The sequence below is a fragment of the Herpailurus yagouaroundi genome, unplaced genomic scaffold (assembly GCF_014898765.1).
Source record: "Herpailurus yagouaroundi ecotype Mexico unplaced genomic scaffold, PumYag 250, whole genome shotgun sequence".
In the NCBI taxonomy this organism is placed as follows: domain Eukaryota; kingdom Metazoa; phylum Chordata; class Mammalia; order Carnivora; family Felidae; genus Herpailurus; species Herpailurus yagouaroundi.
Window position 1 is genome coordinate 19,471,461 of NW_024412467.1, and position 23,066 is coordinate 19,494,526.

The window sequence follows — 23,066 nt, forward strand, 5'->3', positions numbered from 1 at the left end:
TATTTTTGGGACAGAGAGAGACAGAGCATGAACGGGGGAAGGTCAGAGAGAGAGGGAGACACAGAATCGGAAACAGGCTCCAGGCTCCGAGCCATCAGCCCAGAGCCTGACGCGGGGCTCGAACTCACAGACCGCGAGATCGTGACCTGGCTGAAGTCGGACGCTTAACCGACTGCGCCACCCAGGCGCCCCTAAGGATGTTTTATAGTGATTTTGAAACAGCAGCAAACTCTGTGAGAAGATGAGACACAACTTAAGTTCTTTGTCAGTGTACCCCCCTCCCCACACGTGGGGGGGTTACCCCAAGAGAGCTTGCCTTGGTATTGCCCAGCCCCCTCCCTGAATAACTCTTGCTTCCTGCAGGGGCAGTTCCAAACTTCATCTTAGTTATTAATTTTCTGCCAGAGTGTTTAATAGTGATAATTATTCTGGCATTTCTCTGACCAAGATGGTTTGTGTTTTATTTTACTATTTTTTTAAATGTTCATTTACTTATTTATTTTTGAGAGAGAGAGGGTGGGGAGGGGCAGAGAGAGAAGGAAAGACAGAGAATCCCAAGCAGGTTCCACTCTGTCAGCACAGAGCCCGACGTGGGGCTCAAATTCACAAACTGCGAGATCATGACCTGAGCCGAAGTTGGATGCTTAACTGATTTGAGCCACCCAGGCGGCCCCAGTTTGTGTTTTAATAGGAGACGCGGAACCAGTGAAAAACTTTCTCAGCTTGCAGGAATGAAACTCATGGTGAAATTTAAGGCCCGTGACAGGACACAGAAACATTTTGTTTTCCTCTCAAGTCAATCCTTTAGTGCAGCCTCTGTGTATTCATGAGTACTCAGTCATGGCTAGGGCCAGCCCCGTACATGGAAACCCTTGTTTAACCCAAACCCAGAGATCTGAACCTCTCTCTCTTTCTCTCTCTGTCTGTCTCATGCTCACGCGCAGGTGCGCGCGTGCACGTATACACGCATTGTCAATGAATTTTAAGAGGACAAAAGAATAGGAAGGGAAATTGCAGAAAAATAAGAAGTGAGATTGTTTCTACTTGTCCCTGCCTCTGGAAGGCTGTGACCACTGTCCTGAGCTGTTGGAACGTGTGAGTGCCCAGAATCTCCACACGACTTTTACTGCATGTTATGGGAAAGGAAACAGGGGCATGTCTCTCTTGAGGGAATGCCATCTATGTACATAACAGGATCACCCCCGTGTGTGGATTTAGAGGTTTGCTCCCCAGCGGGGCATAACCACAGTATGTCTTTTCTCCCGAGCATTTATGGGTGTAGGTGAGGACACTGCTATAATTTTGTTTCTCCATAGCCAAAAAACCTCAGATGCTGGTTTTAAAGTTTTAATTCCCCAGGCATTTACAGCCTGCTATTCTGGGTAGTTTAATTATGTGCGGATGGTAATTAATAGCAATGAACATTTTTAAACTCTGTAGTTTTCCTGTCTTAATCTCTAACATAGTGGCATTTGTGTGGATATCAAAGACCTACAAAGTCAACCCAGTCACCCTATGCCAGTTCCCCAGTAGGAGCAAGAGGGCCAGATGCTGGGCTGAGGGACACTGGAAGGATTGGGGTAGGGGAGGAGGGCACAGGATGGTGTCAGGGATGTGGAGCCCACCGTGCAATTCTGCACATCCTGGGACAGAAAAAGACAGGGCTGCCAAAACGGCTCTAACAGCAGACAGCAACCGGCTCCTTTGCAGGGGGCATTGAAGGAGATGTTTCTGTGCGTGAATGGATGTGTCCACACCGATCAACATGACTTTTTAATATTTCAAGGGACCGCACACTTGACGAGGCAGGGACAGTGTCTGTTTTGCTCCCTAGAGAATCCTAAGTGCTGAGCACAGGGCCTGGTACTTAAGTGTTCAGTAGTTACACATGGTGAATGAATGAATGAATGCATTACTGAGAGCCATGGTGTGCTGAGGCCAGGGGTAGCCAAGGCTTTTGGGGTGAAGATGTAATGAGGTTTGGTAGGTGGGACTTTTTTTAAGTGTTTTTTTTTTTTTCAACTTTTTTATTTATTTTTTTGGGGACACAGAGAGACAGAGCATGAATGGGAGAGGAGCAGAGAGGGAGGGAGACACAGAATCGGAAACAGGCTCCAGGCTCTGAGCCATCAGCCCAGAGCCTGACGCGGGGCTCGAACTCACGGACCGCGAGATCGTGACCTGGCTGAAGTCGGCCGCTTAACCGACTGCGCCACCCAGGCGCCCCTGGTAGGTGGGACTTTGATGTCACTCTGTAGGGTTTCATCGGCTCCTCGGCCCTCGCGGCCAAAGGGCCTGGGACTTGCCTGGGAGAAGGAGGAGGAGAAGGGGCATATTTTCCCAATATCCTCAGGACGTCAGCTTCCTGAATCTCAGAACTACTTACGCTGCGCCAGCACCTGGCACCCTGTCTGGAGGAAATTACATTGTAACTCAAGTATGGCACTAAGATCCTTTGAACAGACCATCAGGAGCGACTGTGGGCCAGATTTCTTTATTCTGGGTAACTGAAGAAGTGCTCCCGAGGAGCTGAGAAGCAGGAGAGCCTGGCCGTTTGGAGGAGGGTGGACCCACGGGCTGGCGACCATCAGGAGGCTCCTTTAGAAGCACGTACACCTGTGGAGTCTGGGGACGTCTGGCCCCCGGGGCTAAAATCTGCACCTGCACCTCTGATGAGCCTCTCTGTTGTCGACTGGTGTTTCTTCCAGAGCAGGTTCAGTGTGGGCAGCCTGCAGTTCCCACGAGACAGAGCGTGCTCCGCGTCTTAGCTTCTCAGGAGCAAATGACCGTAGCATTGGCGCAGGCCACGGTGGAGCGCTTCTCATTATACAGTTCCAGCAAGACCTGGTATTCTCCCTGGAAGGGACACAGGGAAAGCATGACGTATGTGACTCCTAGAGCAATCAATCATTCGACAGGTAGTCACTGAGAACCTTCTATGTGCAGGCAGTGTGTTAGACGCTGGGGATGAAGGAGAACCAAGGAAACCGAACTCACGTTGTGGAGCTTATGGGCCTCACCAGGACAGGCAGACAATGCATGAGATACTTCACTGTGCATGCATTGTGTGTGCTGATGCCACAGAGAGAATGCAGGCGGGGAAGGGGATGGACAGCAGGGCCGGGCCGGGCCAGGTGGGGCTGGGCTTGTGCCGTTGGCACAACTGCCGTTGGCAGTTTTAAGTAGGGTGGTCAAGGCAGGCCTTGCTGCAAAGGTGACCTTTGGGCAAAGACCTGAAGTAGATGGGGAGCTGCTTTGAGGGCTGGGCCCCACATTCGAGAAACTGCGAGGAAGCCCAAGGGGCTGTAGGGAGACAGAACCACAGGAAGTGGGGGAAGGACATGAATCGGGGATGGCCTCACAGGCCATGGTGGGGAGACACTGGCTTCCACTTGGAAAGGGTCGCAGGTCATGAGAGCCTCCTCCCCAGAGGAGTGGCCTGATCATGTATACGTGTTAAGAAGATCCTTCCAGCCGCCCTCTGAAAAAAGACTGTAGGGACAGAGAGTATAAGCAGTTAAGACCAGGTAGGAGACCACTCGGGCCTGTAGTGGATGGGGGAGGTGAGAAGAGAGATTGGATTCTGCATAGATTTTGAAAGAAGAGCTCATATGATTTACTGAGGAAACCCATGTGGGTGGCAGAGAAAGAGAGGAGCTGTGGGTGATTCTGAAGACTCTGGCCCGAGCAATTGGAAGATCCAGGGAAGACAGAGAAGACCTCCAGGCACAAGATTCACCCGCACGAAACCACAGCGCTCTATCAGAAAAATTACTACCACCTTTTAGGGTTCCTTTCTGGCAACCACACTCCACAGAGGACTCCCTTGTCTGTGGTTAGCAGCTGGGCTATATATGGAATCGCAGAAAAACCCATGTGTTTGCTCAGCGGCTAAGCCCCGCCCCAAGCCCCCAGCGGCCACACGGTGGTGGCAGGTCTGCAGACTCACCCGTCTGGAGAAGAGACACTCTGGGTGGCAAGACTTAGTGGGAAGCAGGGCAAAGGGCCCAAGAGGGAAGGATCTCAAGAGATTCCTGGCACATCTTTGAAGTGCCTGTCATCCAGAGAAGGAAAGGGGTTTAATCTGTAGAAGCCAGAGGGAAGGAAGAAATCAGAACACTGGATGGAGTTTGCATGAGAGGTAGTTTTTGTTAGAAAAGAACAACTTTTGGGGTGCCTGGGTAGCTCATTCAGTTAAACGTCTGACTTCGGCTCAGTTCATGATATCAGGGTTCGTGAGTTCCAGCTCCAAGTTAGGCTGTCAGAGCACAGCCCGCTTCAGATGCTCTTGTCTCCTTCTGTCTCTGCCCCTCCCCCGCTTGTTCTCTCTCTCTCTCTCTCTCTCTCCCTCTCTCTCTCTCTCTCTCTCAAAAAATAAATAAACATTAAAAAAATAAAAAGAAAAGAAAAGAAAAGAACAACTCTCTAGCAATGAGCAAAGGTCCAGGAGCGAGCGGGTTCCCCAACAATGAAAAGTGCGTTGGGCAGAGCCAGGCTGTGCACTGGATGGTGGCTGAGGGGGGAAGGCTGCTTACAGCCATCCCCCAGGGCACCATTCAGCTGGAGGATCCTGCGACAGCGACAGCGGGGCTCCCTGAGGCTGATCACCCAAACAGGAGCAGCTGTGATTTCAGAAGCAGTTTAGGAATTTCACCAAAGCAGTGTAAAAGTTAGAGAATTAATTCTGAGTAAAGAGCAATGGGAACCTGCATCTGTTTGTGCCACCATCATTGCCATCATTCCTGTCCACTTTTCTTTTAGAGTCCCTGTGCCTTCAGGTACACACCCTACATAATTATTGAAAACCAAATGAATTTTTCATTATTGCTTTATAAGCCTAAGAAAAGATGTAGTATTTGCAGGAAGGTTCTAGATGATGAATTACTGCTTACATTACATATGTGCATACATACCTCCAGGATATGCATACTCTGGTTTAGGAGTAAGGGTATTTAGGCAACTGTGCTCATCCTCAGGCAGGTGGAGGGACATGCTAGGAGGACAGGAGGGGCAGAGTAGGGAGGGACAAGGGACAGAGAGCAGCAGCCTCTGTGCTGTTGAGGAGAGCACTAAATTTGCGAGTCAGGAATTTATAGTTATATACTTAGCACTTACGCAAATTAGACCATCCCTGTAAGCTGTCCACGTACTTTGGAACCCCAAAAGGCCTCTAAATTCTAATTCAGAAAACAGCAGTCCTGGAGATGCAGGGTTCCAGGCAGGACCTCAGTCTGGGCCAAGGGACTGGCTGTGTTGAAAAGCAAATAATACCAAGACACTGCAGATTGACTGCTGAGTGGAAAAGTTTTCAGCCGAACAGGGATAGAATTAGCACAGAGGCCCATCTCTGGGGGATTTGGTGGGAGGAGGGGATCTGGGGCAGGTCTTTTAAAACCAGAAGGCTTCACACTGTCTCTGTCCCATATTAGGAAGCAAAGTCTCTGAGCCTTGCTGGCTGGCTGGCTGCCAAGGAAGCCTGGGCTGGCTGCAGCTGGTCCCCCGCCAGCGTGGGAGCTCATGTTGAGATTAAGGCCTCCAGCTGCCTCCGCTGCATACGTGACAGGTTGCATGTGTCCCACTTGGGTGATGTCCCCTGTTGATTCTGGCCAGGTGTCAGCAGGCTGGGGCACAGTCAGGGCTGGCCAGGCTTCTGCTTCCTAGGCCCCAAAGACGAGGAAGAGGTGGGAGGACCAGCCAAAGAGGACCAGTAGATGCTTAAGCAGCCATGCCCATGGCCAGGACACCTGAGCCTGGCTTTGTCCTCACACCGGGTGACATGCCTGAGCACCGCTTATTGGTTGAGGAATGCAGATCCTGAGCTCACCCAAGTGTCCTAGGGGAATGCAGTAAAGCTTTTTTACATCTCTGCCAGATTTTTCTTTCAAAAGGATTCTGTGTCTCTAGGAAGTTCTTTTCCCCTCCTCCAGGTCATAGCAACTCCCGAGGGGAGCTGCTTTTTTTTTTTTTTTTTAAAGTCAATAATGCAGGGCACCTGGATGGCTCAGTCGATTACGTGTCCCAGTCTTGATTTCGGCTCACGTTTCGTGAGTTCAAGCCCCGCATCGGGTTTTGTGCTGACAATGCAGAGCCTGCTTGGGATTCTGTCTCTCCCTCTCTCTCTGCCCCTCCCCTGCTCACGCTCTTTCTCTCAAAATAAATAAACAAATTGAAATAATATAAAATTAAAAAGCCAGTAATGCCAGATGAAAATCTATTATTTGCAAATTTTAAGCCAATTGCCAGGGGAAGGGGGAAGGGAGGGGTTCAGGAGGAAATCGGGGAAGAAAAAAGAATTCAAGTAGCAAAGACTTAAAGAAAAAACTAACTGGGAGAATTTTGGTTCCACATCCTAGAAGTGAAGAGAGTTTGCAAGACTCTAATATTTCAATGAAAGGCCAGCAGAGAAGACTCTGGAGAACCCCAGAGGGGAAGGTGAAGCCGCAAACTTCCCATCTGTGGGAGCAACAGCTAGAGAATGTTCTAGAGACAGTACGGCTTGCACCTTAGGAACCCAGAGCCTGGGACAGAAAGGAAACACACACAAGATAAATGAAAAGTTAAACAGATTCTTTACGCAGAAGGAAACCCTTTCCCAGAGCCATAGATGGGTTTTGGGATCTGGAAAGCAGAGAGGTTAAAGTTGAAACAAACAAACAAACAAACAAACAAAAAAAGAAAGTTATTACAACCTTGTGATTCCTTTTATGATGTCCCGTAAGATTCTCTCAGGAGTAGCATATTGAAAATGTATTGCTCATGTCAGAGCTGCTTGAGTTCAGCCATTTAAGAAGGTCACATTATTTTGCGGAAAGGAATTTGTGGAAAACTGGACCCTTAGCTGTGAGCCCTGCCGGTGAATGCTCAGGGAGGGGGCATTTTATTCACCTGGTGACAGCCCACTAATAATAGTGTAAGGCTGGTACCTGGGGGCCTTTACCCTTCACGCTTGTGTGTGTGTGTGTGTGTCTTCCTCTCTCTGAACAGCCAGCCTCACAGACAGCTCACGCCCCAGCAGCTCTAGCCCATGCAGTACCCTCAGATACCAACCATCCTGCAGGACAGGATGAGGGCCTCCCTCTCCGTGGGAGCTGTCTGCCCAGGGGATCCCAGAGGGTCCAACAGACATAAAATGTTATAACAAAAAAGGTAAAACCAGTGTGTTAAGCGTTTGTGAGTACCCATCATGAGGTATCAGCTTTACTGAAGAACGGTTTTCTTGGTAGGGGTCAGTGGAAAATGTTTAAACTGTTGAAGTTTAAACTCAAGAAACTGCTCGATACAATAATTAAGTAACAGAACAGAGCAGAAGACCAAAACCTTACCTCGAGAATTTCAAATCCAGGATTATTGATGGGGCCAGCATAATAAATCTGCTCTGAAACATATACAAAACAGACAAATGTTACTCAGTCATATTAAACAAAAATGATTTGCTCCTATTATCTGTGCTTGCTATTCAATAGGGATCTAAGATTGGGAAAGAAGGTCTCTGTTCACACAGTTGCTCATATTCTAGGGAGAACATCGACAACATGTAAATAACTAAACAAGGCAGTGTCTGGATTGTTGAAAGTGCTAGAAGGAGACATGTAGGTGGTGTAAGAGAGGCAGATGGTGAGATGGTTAGGAGGCCAGGCTGGAGCTGGGCTGCCTGGGGTTAAATCCTGAGACCAGCTGTGATAACTGTTTCATCTTGGACAGTCATTATCTCTTTGGGCTCAGTTTCCTTGTTTTCAGAATGGGTATAATAATGATAATAACAGTGTCCACTTCCCTGAGCTCTGAGGAATCAAAGGATTAATCAATGTAAAGCTCTAATACCGGTGTCTGGAAAGCACTCAATAAGTAATTTGCTAAAATAACAAACTAGGAGACGCCAAGTTTGGTTGGATGGCTGGTTAGCTCTAAGGAGATGATATTTGAGCTAAGCCCTGGGGGAAGGGAATGAGACAACATTCAGTAGCTCTGATGCAATAATGGAGAGGGTAGATGGTTGGGTAGTTTTACCAAGCAAGAATGGTAAGGAGAGAAAGTCAACACTGTTGGGAATAGATTGAGGAAAGCTTATAATAACAGACCATGGAATCTAAGGAAGGTAAGGAAGAAAATGGAGGTGTGGGTGGGGGTTGATAGTAGAAACAGTGGTAGAGTTGGTTGAATGGAGTTTCCATCATGGCTGTCAAGGTCCTAGAATGGGTGAGCTGGAAGGACATGGTGAAGGCAGATGGCAGAAGGCTTCACAATGAGATTTCAGAAGTGGTGCATTTTCTGATGATGACAACACACAGCATTGACGTGGGAGTCAGGGGTTGAGGTGGAATGATAGAAACGGTAGTTGGAAAATGGTAGTGGAGGTGAATCAGCTGAGACATTATGGTGGTGATGGGCTGTGACTGCCTCCTCTGTGACTCCCCAGCCCCATGCACTTAACACATTATAAGCGGTGCCTAAGAGCACAGGCTCTGGGGTCAGATTGTCTGTGCTGGGTTTGAATTTTGTCTTTTCTTATTACTAATTGGCCAAGTCACCTAATCTTTCTGGGCCTCAGTGTCCTCATCAGGAAACATGGGCAGGTTATAATAATATTCACCTCAGAGTTGTTGTGAGAATCAAATGAGTTAATACAAGTAAAACTCTTTTAATAGCATCTGGTGCATGGGGAGCAGTCAGAAAGTATTTGCCATTAATATACTCACTCACCAATCCACTCTACAGGGCATCCGCCCAATACAGGCCAGGCACTGTGCCAGGTGCTAGATACAACAGGAGACAAGAATATTATGTGAAACATTTGAATCATTGGCCACCCAGAATTGTAATCATTTGTTTACAGGCTGTTTCCTGCAGTAGCCCGTGCCTTCTTGTTTGCATAGCTCCCAGTGCATTGCAGAATCTAACACACAGCAGGGTGCAATATAGGGTTGTTGTAGAGGTTGTTGAATGAGCAGATACAGAGCCAGGACAGGGGTTTGTCAAGCAACTTCATTCTTGCTCCTGCTATTGTAATCCTCTCCCTACTGGAAGGCTCTGGACCTGGGCTGTTTACATGAAAGACCGGATTAGGGAATGAGCCAGCAGAGCAGCCAATATGGTGGTGAGGGTGGAGGGATGGTAGAGGAGAATGGAGGAGAAAAAAAATGCTTATTAGCTTATTGATGGCATTATGTGTTTTTTAAATATATTCTTTAAAAGTTTACTTATTTATTTTGAGAAAGAGAGAGAATGTGTGGGGGACGGGAGAGAGAAAGGGGGACAGAGGATCTGAAACTGGCTCAGTGCTGACAGCAGAGAGCCCCATGCAGGGTTTGAACTCATGAACCATGAGATCATGATAGAAGTCAAAGTCAGACGCTTAACTGACTGAGCCACCCAGGTGACCCTTATTGATGGCATTAGGTATTCAGCTCTTTTAATGGCACAGTGACTTCTGTCTCACATATCCCCTGGTGCCTAACCACTGCTCAGTAAATATTTGGAGACAGAACAAAATCTCCATGAAATGAGGTTTTGGGTCAAGGGCAGCATGGTTGGTGTGTGAACAGCTGCCCACACAGAATAATATCAGGGGCATGAGGGTAATCCTTTTTGAAAAAGGCCTCTCCAGGCAATCTGAACCTCAACTTCTACCAGGAGACCCATTCATTGCATAGACTTTGGCTTCTGTTAAATGCTCGTGCCCCCAACACATCCATCCTTCCTTCCCTTGGTCAATTTCTTGTACCTCACAAGGAGAACGCACAAACATGGTGGTTGCCAGATGGACAGCCTTCCTATTTCATTGCACTAAATGAAGTGATCCATTTATTTTTGAAAGGAAACTGATATTTGGTTGTGGATATAAGCAAAAACTTTAATTGGAAACTACTTTTCCGTACAAGATGATTTTGGAAATAGAGAATTGAACTTCTGGATCTTATCCTTGAGAATCTTCCGGTGCAACTGAGAAAGATACAATGACTAGCTACACTGAATGTTAACTGTGTGAGGAGTGAGTGGTATATGTGGGTGGTGTATCTCACAAGTGCAGAGAGCTCAGAGGGGGCTGCCTAGGATTGGACTGTAGTGCTGGCATACTGTACAACCTGAGGGCGTACCATTCACATTATAATTTATGTGAGTGGTGCCCCCTGGAGTTGTGCAATGCAGTGGCCCAACTACCAGTACACTGTTCCTTTTTAGGAAATTCTCTCTTCCCCAGGGGATGTTATTTTACCCAAGCCAGAATAATCTGAACAAGAAGACAATGAGACCCAGGACCAATCTATTCTGTCAAAAGATGGTTGATTTCGACTCACTGGTATCTAGAGCTGTTCACTGTCTGCCTGGGGTTGCAGCCTTCTTACTGCGTCTGTGACTCCTAGATAGCCTTTCAGAAAATCCCTTTGCTTTTGTTGTCTGCTTTTGTTTCTGCTACCCACAATTCAAGGACTGTGAATGCTGTGGGCATGAACCAGTCAAAATCATTCATGCTGGCCATCAAGGTATGGGAATGCAGTACAGCCCAGGAGCAGAGCCCAAGAATGGAGAGAGGGAGTGTGCTTGTCTGTGTCTGGTCTGGTTGGGTTCCCCTGGAAACATTTTACCCCTGCTTTGTGCTTCTACTGATTGTTCTAAGGTGGCATAGTGCAAATTACTTGACCTTGGAAGCAGACAGACCTGTGTTTAGGACCCAGCTCTCCCATTCCTCAGCTGAACATCCATTCTGGAACTCAATTTCTGCGCTTGCAAGATAGAAATGGGACTGACTCTCCAGCAGGGCATTGAGAGGACCAGAGAACTTGTGTATAAACTTGATGAGAAGAGTGGGGTTCCCAGTAAGGGCAGAATCACTAGTTATTATTATTGTTACTGTTATTAGTTGTATTATTATTCACTGGATGTGAAGAAGGGTGACGTAATGAAAACTCACTTGGATGCTGAGGAACACATCAGGCCTAGGTTTTGGAACCTTTGGCAGAGCTAACAACCAGTAAATTCTGTGGGTGCCTTTGTTTTAAAGAAATGCATGAGGACAACTCTTTGAAGACTAACATTAGAATGACATCTAACATTCTATTATGCTCATTTAATGCTCCAAGATTTGCGAATTTATGTTTCAAATAAAGGGGTTCTTTACTGGGCCAAGGGGGTTTTCATTAAATCTGTCTCTTACACTTTACGGTTTCAGTTGGAGCTTTTTGGGGGGTCCATGAAGTTCCGGAGCATGGCTGCAGGTAGCTCATGAAACTGTCTTCTTTTTTTAACCTAATGAAACAACACCTAAAATTAAATTCTCGCCCCTTCCATTCTCAGATCCTCCCTGATTCTGAGATTCCTTTAATTAACATTCTCACACTCCCGTTCTATAAAAAGAGCCCCAGTATATCTGTACCCACTCCTTCCTTTCCTCCATTTGAAATCTTTATCAGTTTTTAGTGTGCTGTGGATTAAAGAAATCCACCTCCCCGGTTCTGAGCCCATGAAGTCATTTCTGCGAATTGGCTTTGTTTTTGACCCAAATCTTTGTGTGGTTGGCACAGAGTGTCTTTTTCAGAAAGGAAATTGATTTTTAAATTGTGGAAATAAAAGGTCCCAAAGGGTTTTGGATCAGATGGATGAGGGGCTCAGGGCTGCCTCCCACTCTATAGCCTTTTGTCCTCAGCCACCAGTGCGGGTGCTGGCCTGGAAGTGCTCCCTGCAGGCGTGGGTTCTGTGGGAGGAGTCCTCCCCGTTTCCTGGCCCTTGCTGGTGCCTTCTTGCAATTGCCTCCAGTCTTCCAAATTTATTACAAAAATGTCATCAATATTTCAGCATTATTAGGGTGCTCGACAGTTTAAAACTGCTTAGAGTTATAATTTATGATAAGTCGGTCCATTAGTATATTCTGACAAAGACTTAAAAAATGATCATTTATTTATTTGCTCAGCTTTGAGCCTTTTCTCACCTGCCTGGCCCAGTTGGGGGAATCTTTGGGGGGTTGTGTTGAACTAGGAGGGCACAGCCCTCACCCTGTCCTCCAGGAGTGGGAGCATCTCAGGACCTGGGAAGGCCCCATACAAGGGCTCTTGTGGGCAGTGGTCCCACAGTGAAGAGAACATTCCAACCAGACCAAAAGCCTTGTCTCAGGAGCGAGAGGGAGCGAGTGTATTACTTCATTTTGGTGAGCTCTAAATATATTGTTCTTTCCTCTCTCTGCCTCTGGGCATTTCTTTAAAGAGGCCCAAGTCTGTAGGTGGCACAGGCCCAGGCACCAGTCCTCATCTCTTCCCTGGTTTTAGCTCTGCTTTTTTCAGTCTCTGACCTTGCAGGGTGTGGAACGTGTTTCTTGGTCCCACAGGGCACTAGCTGCTGGTTAGGGCACTCATTTAAATCGATAATGAGCCTGCCTGCGTGGGGACCTGGAACAGGGTCCCCTGCCTCCAGGTTGAGTGTGGCTGCAGATAGACTCCCTGAGGGCCTGAAAGTCTGGAGGTTTCATCCAGGTTTCAAGGGATGGATTCCAGACAGTTTGGGCAGATAGCCCCAGGCTAGGCCCAAGCCCAGGCCCAATTTTTATTTACTATCATCATCATCATTATTATTATTATTAATTTATTTATGTATTGTGTGTGTGTGTGTGTGTGTGTGTGTGTATGTGGTGTGGTACCTTGTCAGCTTCTCCATCTCCTGGGCCATTTCACCTATTAGTCTCTAGAGCCTCTGCAGTTCTTATGTCCCTCCTGCGGGCTTGCCACCAGGTAAGCATGCCTGTATCACCTCACAAGTGATCTCAGTCTCTGAGTACAGTTGCACACGCAGCCCTGGCCGAGGGGGTAGGTGATTGGAAGCAGAAACACAGCTCCTGCCCCACGGGGCCAGACTGTGCAGGCTGGGGCTGGGCTGGGCCCTACCTGCAGATACTTCTGGTGTCCCGGCCACATCCCCTAACCAGTTTTGAAATCATGGCAGCCTTGGTGGCATCAGCCATGCCTCTGACATTATCCCAGTTCAAGAGCTCACACCTCTCTACACTTTCCCACTGCACAGCAGCCCGTGTAGGACAACCAGGAAGTGCAGGGACATTATCTTCTGCAGGCCTTCAACCCACAAGGACTGGAATCTGGGGATGTATTCCATAGCCTCCTGACTTTCAGAGGGGCAATTCTGAGATGCACACCGCGGTTCCTGAAGGATCCGACTGAGCCCCAGTTTTCACACTGGAAATCAGCTTCCCATTCATCCCTTCCTGGCTTTTCCTCCTCTCTGGCATAACTACTCATCCCCAAGACCTTGTCTCTGACTTTGAGGGGGGACCCCAAACTAGGAACGCTTCCTGGCAGAAGGTGAACCTTTTATTGAGGCCCCATAAAAGCTAGTCCTAGAAAGCTGGCTGCTGATATATTTGGGTCTGAGTCTAATGTTGGAGCCACCCAGCCTAGGAACAATGTGAACACCCTGAAAGCTGCTTTCTGACTGGCTTCTATGCCAAAGAGCAGGAAGAAGAATGAATGCCTTGGTAGTCCCTGAGACGGCTCGGAGCCTCGTGCTTTGGAGAGGACAGAAGTTGGGAGAAAGGGACAAGGAGGTGAAGACCTCCCTGGGTGTGTGGAGGTGAGGGAGCCGACAAGCTCAGGGAAGAGGGAGCAGAGAAGGAGAGGGAGAGGTGCAAAGCTAGCCTCTTGGCTTCTGGTTTCTTCATTCAGTCACATGGACACTTCCTGTCGCTGAGCAATGGAGCATTGTAATAAACAAAGTGTCTTCCATTCACTGATTCGAACTTTTGGGATTCCCTGGCATATCACATGACCCTTTTATTGGGAGAATTTTTTCTGTTGCTACTAGGAGCTCAGTAGTTAGAACATGTTCAATTTTATTTCCAAACATATCTTGAGATGTGCAGCATGTCATTTGGCCCCTTTGGCCCATTATTGTCACTCTGAGACCCCATAAAGCTCTGGGCATCATAACTGTGTTTGTTTTTTTTTTGTTTTGTTTTGTTTTGTTTTGTTTTTTTTCAGAATTAACAGCTGTACGTTGGAGCTCATAAGTATCTGATTAGAGTTTGGATTACTACATCTTAGCTTTGCTTATGCTACTTTGATATCTTTACCTGTTCCTTCAAATGGGCTTATGAGAACTTCCTTTTGGCCTTTTCCACTAGAGAAACTTAATATTATTTACAACTTAAAAACATTCACTGTGTACTTGCAATGGATCACTTATAAAACTATGAAGTGAGAAGCCTTCCAAGATTTACTTGTTCATGGTCCTGTGATTTACACTTCTCTGGTGATTCAGAGATGTGCCTGTTGTTATCCCTATTCTTTTTTTTTTTTTCCTAATAGCACACTGGCTTCCTCTTAATAATACATTTTTATAAATGTCTCATTGCCATCTTATCTTCTTCCTCTGCCAGAATGATTCCAGCAAATGGGTCATGGAATTGACTTCTAGCCAAATAGCTTCTGTTGTGAGTAGGGTCCAATGACAGGTGGGGGCTTTATGGGGTCTTGGATAGGGTGACAATAATGGCCCAACAAGGCAAACCTTTTCTTAGCAATGATATGGTCCCCTAACAGAAAAACTCGTTATCTCTCCTCAGGTAAATCAGTGACTGTATCATCTGTGAAGTCTCCAAACTGTTTGACTTCTGTGAGGGTATTTTCATTGAAAACATATAGAGTTTGAGTTTTCCTTGGATTATACACAATTATTTGGCTTTTTTTAAAAAATAAAAAGTAAAGTTTTCCTTTAAATGTTTACTTATTTTTGAGAGAGAGAGAGAGAAAGAGAGAGAGAGAGAGAGAAAGAGAATGAGCAGGGGAGGGGCAGAGAGAGAGAGGGAGGCAGAGGATCCAAAGTAGGCTCTGTGCTGACAGCAGTGAGCCCAGTGCGGGGCTCCAACTCACAAACCGTGAGATCATAACCTGAGCCAAGCTGGACACTCAACCACCTGAGCCTCCCAGGCACCCCAATTATTTGACCTTTTCACATGGTATGCAGAGGTCAGACAGGATGGATTGGTTTTCCACTTGGGAGTTGTGCAGGCTAGGAGTGCCTACTCTCAAGATGTCCCTATCCTAATCCCCAGAATATGTATGTTACCTTCCATGGCAAAAGGGACTTTCTAGATGCAATTACATTAAGGATTTTGAAATGGGGAGATTAACCTGGATTACCTGGATGAGTTCAGTGAGATCACAAGGATGGATAAATGCCAAGGAATGCCAGCATCCTCTAGAAACTGAAAAAGTCAAGGAAATGAATTCTCCCCTAAAGCCTCCAGAAGAAACATGGCCCTACTGACACTTTGAGTTTAGGCTTCTGACATCCAGTAGTGTAAGAGAATAAATTTGTGTTGTAAGTTACTAAATTTGTGGTCATTTGTTACAGTAGTAGGAAACTTACACAGTGGTCTTGGATAAAGAAAAGAGGCTCCAGGTGATCAACTTGAGAAGGGGTCAAGAGTGATGGCTTGTTTGGATTTGGGTCCCCGACAAAGGGCCCTTCAGAACCATGACACCAGCATAACCCAAGATTTCAGCAAAAGAGAAGGTACTTGGTTGGGCTTACGTCTTGGGCTAGAGAGTGAAATTTCCAACACAAATTCACACACTTGAATTCAGGATAGACTGTTAAAAAAAATTAAAGCAATGTAGAAACTACTAGATCAGTGATGTCTAATGATGTTCTGCAAAGATGGGAATGTTCTACATATGCATCATCAAATATGGTGGCCTCTAGCTAAATGTGGCTAGTATGACTGATGACCTGAATTTTTAATTTAATTTAAATGTAAATGATTTAAATACAGACATGTGACAAGTGGTGATCATATTGGATAGCTTTAGGTCAGCACCGTCTAATAGAAATATAACGTGAGCCACATACATAATTCAAAATTTTCTAGTAGCCACACTTGACAAAAAGGAGAAAGAAGCAAATGAAACTAATTTAGTAATGTATATATATTTTAACCCACATCTTAAACATGTGATTTCAATATGTAACCAATATAAAAAGTATTAATGAGATATTTAGAATTCCTTTTTTCATACTTTTTTTTTTTTTTTTTTTACAAAGTCTTCAAATTTAGTGTGTATTCCACACATAAAACACATCTCATTCCAGGGGTGCTTTGGTGGCTCAGTTGATTAAGTGTCCGACTTTGGCTCAGGTCATGACCTCATGGTTCATGGGTTCAAGCCCCACATTGGGCTCTGTGCTGACAGCTCAGAGCCTGAAGCCTCCTTCAGATTCTGTGTCTCCCTCTCTGTCTGCCACTCCCCTACTCATTCTCTGTCTCTTTGTCTCTCAAAAATAAACAAAAGTTAAAAACAAAGCCCACATCTCACTCTGGACTGGCCACATTTCTGGTGTTCAATAGCCACATGTGGCTAGTGGCTACTGCAGCAAACAATGCCAATATTAAGTCACTGATGAGGAATTGGGGCCCAAAAGGTGAAATGATTTGCTTCCAAGTTTATTTCTCCTGTAAGACCTTTTGGTCTTGGCTGCTCAGCTTCCCTCCAAGAGATACATAACTTCTGACAATCAGAAAGGAAAGAAAGTTTAAGTTTTTGTCCCTACCAACTTATTTCTGAATTCCTGCAGATAAATACTTAATGTAACTCTCAAAATATAGCCTGTGAATTGGCGGGCTGATTGGATTTCCAGAAATGGAAATGAAGAAGACGGTGCTGGGGAGAAAGAGAAGAAATTGAATTGATCTCCAGGAACCTGGGGCAGACTCAGGAAACAGCAGTGTGATGGGAAATAATGAAATAGACATTACAGAGGGTGGCCTCTCTCAGACTGGGGGTCTCCGGGGTCCACACAGATTGGAGCTCTCAGGATGTTTGCTAATATGCAAATACCAGCCACCCGTGGGATCAGAGTTTTGGAGCAGTCCGGTGAGCTGGGAGAAGGCCTTCTTAATTGGGTTCTTAAATGATTATTACATGAAAGTGTGGGAGTCATTGAGCCAGGTTTATGCAAAATCTGCAACAGGCTGAGAATTTGTAAAGGAGCTTGTATTGCTTTAGAAAATTAAAAATGCTTTGGTCCTGGGTCATCATTAGTCTAAATATGCTGGGCTCAACTAAAGGGAAAATGTGATGTCATAGGAGAGTTTCAAAACATTCTTGGCTCTTACAAATGGGCTTGAATTTGTGGATAGAGGGAAATCTCCCAGGCCTATGGGATTCCTTAATAGGCCGTAGGTTTCCTTTCTTTTCTTTTTTCTTTTTTCTTTTTTCTTTTTTCTTTTCTTTTCTTTTCTTTTCTTTTCTTTTCTTTTCTTTTCTTTTTTCTTTTTTTCTTTTCTTCTTCTTCTTCTTCTTCTTCTTCTTCTTCTTCTTCTTCTTCTTCTCTCCTTCATGAAAAAGTCCTCTTTTGCTTGGTTTTTGCTGGTGCCCTCTCCAGGGTGATCATTGTTTCCACTTTGGTTTTTGTGGTGTTAAGAGGGGGGTTTTTTGCTATCACAGTAGCACACCCCAGCTTCTGCAGACTCCCCACCAGTCTGCAGCAGTGGTGGCTGCCCAGCAAATCCACAGCTGCTTGAAGGGTGCAGACGAGGAATACAACATGAAGAGAAGAAAGGCCAAAGGCTGAGGAGATGATGCTCCAAATGTCCAGTTCCATGAGAAATGCAAATGGGTCTGTCTCCCCAGGGGCACACAGGGGCCATGGAGACTCGGCTCTGTCAGCCACCAGAGAATACACAGCTCAGTCATGTTTTTGCCACCTCAGAGAGAAAGGGTCTTAAACTTCAAACCCTTGAAAGCTCTACTGCCTCTGCCTGCCTTGCTAAAACGCAGACTTCCATTCTGAGATGGATGACCTCAGGGGCCCAGAGCCCTGGCTTGAGAAACCCCTAATCAGCTGCATGAAGTAACTTCCATTTATCACTCCAAACTCCGTTCTAAGGGCTTTGTGTGGATCACCCCATCTTATCCTTGTAAGAATCCCATGAGGTGTCTCGTATTTTCCTTATTGTGCACATGAGCAGAGTGAGGCTCTGAGAGGTTGTGTAATTTGCCTGAAGTTGTATACAGGTAAGTGGCAGCGGTGGTCCAACTCCGTGCAGGTTTAGCTTCAAACTCTGGGCTTATCCCTATCTAGGCTAGTGGTTCTCAAAGTGTAGTCCCTGGACCAGCATCAGCAGCCTCCCCTGGGGACTTGTAAGAAATACAAATGTTAAACCTCCTCTCTAGATGTACTGAATCAAAAATGGGGGTGGGCATGTCCAATAATCTGTGGCTGAAAAGTCCTCCAGGTGATGTGATGTATCTGTTAGCTTGAGGACCACTGTCCTGGGCTATGCCCCCCTGCCCCCCTCCAAGCTGGCTCTGCAGGGAGATAAGGTAGGCAGCAGTAAATTCCTGGAGAATAATATCAGGTTTGGTAGCGTGCTCCTGCAGCGAAAGAATGACAGTAGGGATGGCAATGACAGGCTCCCCACCTGGTACTGTCCCTGGTGGCCAAGAAGTATCACCCCTCCATGGGTCTATTGATTTATCCAAGTGAAGTGGAACCAAGACACATGAGTTCCCATCTAAGCCACTTTGTCATCGAGGGAAAGAGGAAAAAAATCTGGGATCATGAGAGTTTGAGAAGGAGGTACAGGGACAGCAAAGCAGAAAGCCTGAAGCAGGTGGCCTAAAATGATCCACATATCAGGGGTAAGCAAATAGGTGGGACAGATGACCTAGAGAAGACAGATCTTAAAAGTGAGTCCTCAGATAAAATTGCTTGTTCCCCTTCTCTTATAGCAGAAATCAATGACCGTGCTCCTGGGGCTCACATTCATTAATCCATGTGCAGTGAACCCCAAATGCTTGAGAAGTGAGGCTCACGGTAGGGGTGCCTGGTTGGGAGCATACTTTATAGAGATTGTCGGGACCATTGGTGTAGATTAACCATGGAAGCACTTGCCTGGAAGGTGTTTTTGCGTCTTCTGCTATAGCAATGCAAGGCATAAGGCATTTTGCAGAAAGCATTTGTGGGACTTTTTCCAAATCTAGGCAATTTCTGAATTTCCTCCATTTCATAGACCTGTGAAAAGGCACACATAGAGGGCTAGGGCAATAGAAATCTGATGGATGGAATCAGAATTGCTGATCTAGATAGAACTGTTCAGACCGAGTTTTGCATTGTTACAGACAGTGAGATTGAGAAGATTCTGTAATTAATATTAATGATGCTCGGAGGATGGCCAAGTGCACTCATTTGGCATAAACCAGGACAGATAAAAGACACCCCAACTAACCAAAAGGAAGGAGGACAGGTAGCCAACTTAAGCATCCCCTATGTTTCTGGCTTTGTCTTATTCGTACAAGTAAAATCAGGGACTATTATAACAGAATCCCTTAGCTGCTGTCAGAGATAATATCTACCTTGTGGGAAATGTCATGTCAGACTTTATATACAGTACTCAGGGGACCTACTCTGTGTTTATTGAAATTCATCTAATTACAATGCATTCCTCACTTTGGACAAACACTTAAAGCAGTAACCTTCAGATTTACACAAAAGATAAACCAGGGAGCAATTATTTCCTTGACTAAAGGGTTCTTCAGCTTATAAAATGTGTCCCTGTAATATTTATTTTAATTACAAGCTTTCCAAATGCATTTGAAATTAATCCCACAACTACTTTTTTTTATCTGTCTCTCACATATTGCATGAAGTATATCAATATCTGTTGTATTTCTTTTTTTTTTAAATATAACTTATTGTCAAATTGGTTAACATACAGTGTGTAAAGTGTGCTCTTGGTTTTTGGGGTAGATTCCTTGTTGTATGTATTTATTTAATAGATTTGCTCTTCCTGGAAGGTGCTAGCCTCCACATAGAGAGACGAGTGCACTGTGCAGATCTTCTGAAGACTGTTGAGTTCTGCCCCTCTCTGGGATTCTGACATGCATGTGACATCAAGTCCTCTCAGCTTTTCACTGTGTTTCAGCCATGCCAATCACAGCTGCCAAGGTCTACTTCCCCTTGACCTAAGGTGTCCTACTTTATAATCATATATACCTGGTATACACACATGAGTGTGTGCACACACACATGTTGTTATTTAACTTCTTCAAGCTTTTATTTATTTATTTATTTATTTATCTACCTATCTATCTTGAGAGAGAGGGAGAGAGCGAGCAAGGGAGGGGCAGAGTGAGAGAGGTAGAGAGAGAATCCTAAGCAGGCTCCTCGCTGTCAGAGCAGAGCCTGACATGGGGCCCAATCTCACGAACCGTGAGATCATGACCTGAGCCAAAACTGACTGGGCCACCCAGGTGCCCCAAACCTCTATCTTAATTTCAGTTGGTTTTGGCAAGAGCTTGGGTGCAACTGATATTCACAAGTTAATCCATGAAACAATAAACAAATTAGTTTTGAAGGCCAATTAGTACTTAGCGCTGTGAAACCAATACCCTTTACCTGGGTTGACCCACCCTGACCAGAACTCATAGAAGTTTGGCCAGAGTCAAGTCTGACAATTGATGTGTCTTTGTCATCAAGAATGAAAATCCTGTGTTCATTCTATTTACTTTATGGTCTTAATATAAGTTTTTGCCAAAACTCCAGGTTCATTATCAGTTGAGAATCTTGTTTCTACATAGCCCTGCACACTATATTCTGGACAGCCAAAACACAAGCCACTCTGTTCCTTTGAGTATCCCCACCTCACATTCTGTTTGGGTGGAGTGTGTCCTGCAGTGGATCCTTCCTACTTCCCAGATTGGTATCTCAGTTTCATGTTCAACAGTAAGTCCTACAATAAGTTTTATTCTCTTCTTTTCATTTTATGCTCATCTTCCTGAGACAGGATATTCCAGGAAAGTTGCTAAACAAAGTGAACCCCAGTTTGTTGAGAATGGATATCAAAGTATGTTGACCTCATAATAAATCAGAAGGGGATGAAAGGGACTGAGACGAGCTCAACTCATTTTTAAGCTAGACAAAGCTGTGGGGTCTCGTTCATGGTGGAGATCAGTGCTGACAAATCCAAATTTTGTAAAAATTTTATATATGAGACCATTGTGGGATAGTCTTGTTGGGGCCTTGGGGACAAACCATACCTCTGTGGGTAGATGTCATGTTTCCAGGAAGGAAGTGGACATTTCCACCACCACTCATTCTGGAAAGAAGTCAAGTCAGGGGCATAAAATGAGAACTTTAGAGACTGACTTTAGACCAACACAGGAAAAAACAAAACAAAACAAAACAAAACAAAGACACAAGAAGAGACTTCTTCATTTACTCCACAGGAAGTCCTGGGATCCTGAGGAGGTGGCAGAGTGTTAGGTCAATTGCCCCCAGCTTCTGGTGAGCTGATTTGAGTCAGGATCCTTACTAGGTTCATTCCTGTGGGAAACCCTAGCCTGGGTAAACCAGCCATGGGTCCCTCAAGCTGCTCCACCCCTGCCTCGAGGTCCCTCAGGTAGAGGAGGAGGCAGAGAGACATGTCATTGCCATGTTTATTGCTTTCCAATGTGCCAGACATGTTCTTCTTTTAAATATGCACTATTACCTGGAAAAGAATTATGGTTACTTCCATTGCATAGGTGAAGTAACTGAGAACCAGAGAGATCAAATGATTCTCCAGAAAGAAGTGGCTTCTATCCCCAGCCTATAAATGGCAGCTGTGGAGAGAGGAGGAGACTATCCATCCTACTCTATGACTTTTCTTTCCTCCTTTCCTTTCTTCCATTCTTCTTTCCTTCTTTCCTCTCTTTTTTTGTTTTAAAGATTTTATTTTTAAGTAATCTTTATACCCAATGTGGGGCTTGAGGTCACAACCCCAAGATAAAGAGTTACATGCTCCATTGACTGAGCCAGCCAGGTGCTCCTTTGGCTTTTTAAACAGTTCTCTTTCTTCCCTGCCATTGGCCTCTCTCATTTGTCTTCCTGTTATGCCCCTTTCTTTGCCCCAAATCTAATTTGTTGGCACTGGAAAAGCATAGTTTAAAGCAAAGTTGTTACATTTTCCAAAGTAACCTAATCTTAATTTATCCTGAACCTTAGGTGAGTGTTCACCACAGTGAAAGCCAGAGAATACCTGTGCTTGGCAATTCTGGCTAAGAGCCTTGAATCCTTATTTTCCTTACAGCTGTCATTCTCAAGACTTAGCATGCAACAGAACCATCTAGAGCAGGACTGGCAAGCTATAGTCTGTGGGCCAAATACCCCTAATGGCCTGTTTTTCAGCAGACATGAGCTAGAATTGTTTTTATATTTTTAAATGATAGAAAAAAATCAAAAGAAGAATAATACTTAACAACACAGGAAAGTTACATGAAATTTACATTTCAGTGTCCATAAATAAAGTTTTATTGGCACACAGCCATGTCCATTCATTTCCATATTGTCTATACCTTTATCCTGCAGAGGCCAGACGAACATATAGCCTGCAAAACCTAACCTTTACAGAAAGGGTAATTACTACCTCACCCTTGACAGAAAAACTTTGCTGACCTGTGACCCAAAGGGATTTTTAAAATACAGAGTGCTAAGCCCCAACCCTGGAGTTTCTAATTCAATAAGTCTGGGTGGGGCCAAAAATGTGTGTTTCTGATAATTTCCTACATGATGCTGATGTTTCTGGTCTAGGGACCACACTTTGGGAAACACCACCGTATATAATGACTGGTTATGCCCAAAATGATTATTTGATTCCTATAATTTTGTTGTGCCTTTTAAATCTTGTTTCCAATTCTAGTGGAGGGCTGAAATGAGTCATACTTCTCTAGCAGAGTTTTCTTGATGTTCAAAGAGACTATGTAGCAGACAGGTTTAGAGCGAGTCCCTGGAGCCCAGCTTCTTGGAGAGAAGCCCAGCTCTACCACTTTCTGGCTTTGTGACCTTGAGTAAGTTTCTTAACCTCTCTGGGACTCAGTTTCCTTTTCTCTTAACATGAAGATAATAACAATAATAGCTTCTATACCTCACAAGGTTGATACAAACAGTAAATTGGTTAATATACATAACACATCTGCAAAGGTCCCTGGCATGTATTAAATGCTGTGATAATGCCAGATGTTATGCAGTCATCCCTGCCTGGGGCTAAGGTAGTACTCCTCAACCTTGGCAGAGTGTTGAAACCACCT

General features: G+C 45.2%; 1 protein-coding gene across 5 annotated transcripts in view; it reads right to left on the reverse strand.

Moving 5' to 3' along the window:
* Positions 1-2,478: 2,478 nt before the first annotated feature.
* The window catches only part of LY86 (lymphocyte antigen 86), a 59,267-nt gene continuing 38,679 nt past the window's right edge, over positions 2,479-23,066 (reverse strand). The window contains exons 4-7 of one of the 5 annotated variants that reach the window (XR_005786123.1): positions 15,138-15,202; positions 7,323-7,375; positions 3,950-4,084; positions 2,749-2,856 (exon numbers count right to left, since the gene is read on the reverse strand). Coding sequence is in view for 3 of the 5 variants with exons in the window: in XM_040460433.1 (XP_040316367.1) it covers positions 2,649-2,856; positions 7,323-7,375; positions 15,138-15,202 (326 nt within the window). In the remaining 2 variants the exon portion in view is untranslated. Of the gene's footprint in view, positions 2,857-3,949; positions 4,085-7,322; positions 7,376-8,700; positions 8,754-15,137; positions 15,203-23,066 lie in introns of those variants that run through there. The other 4 variants (XM_040460433.1, XR_005786124.1, XM_040460434.1 and 1 more) reach the window with 4 other exon arrangements.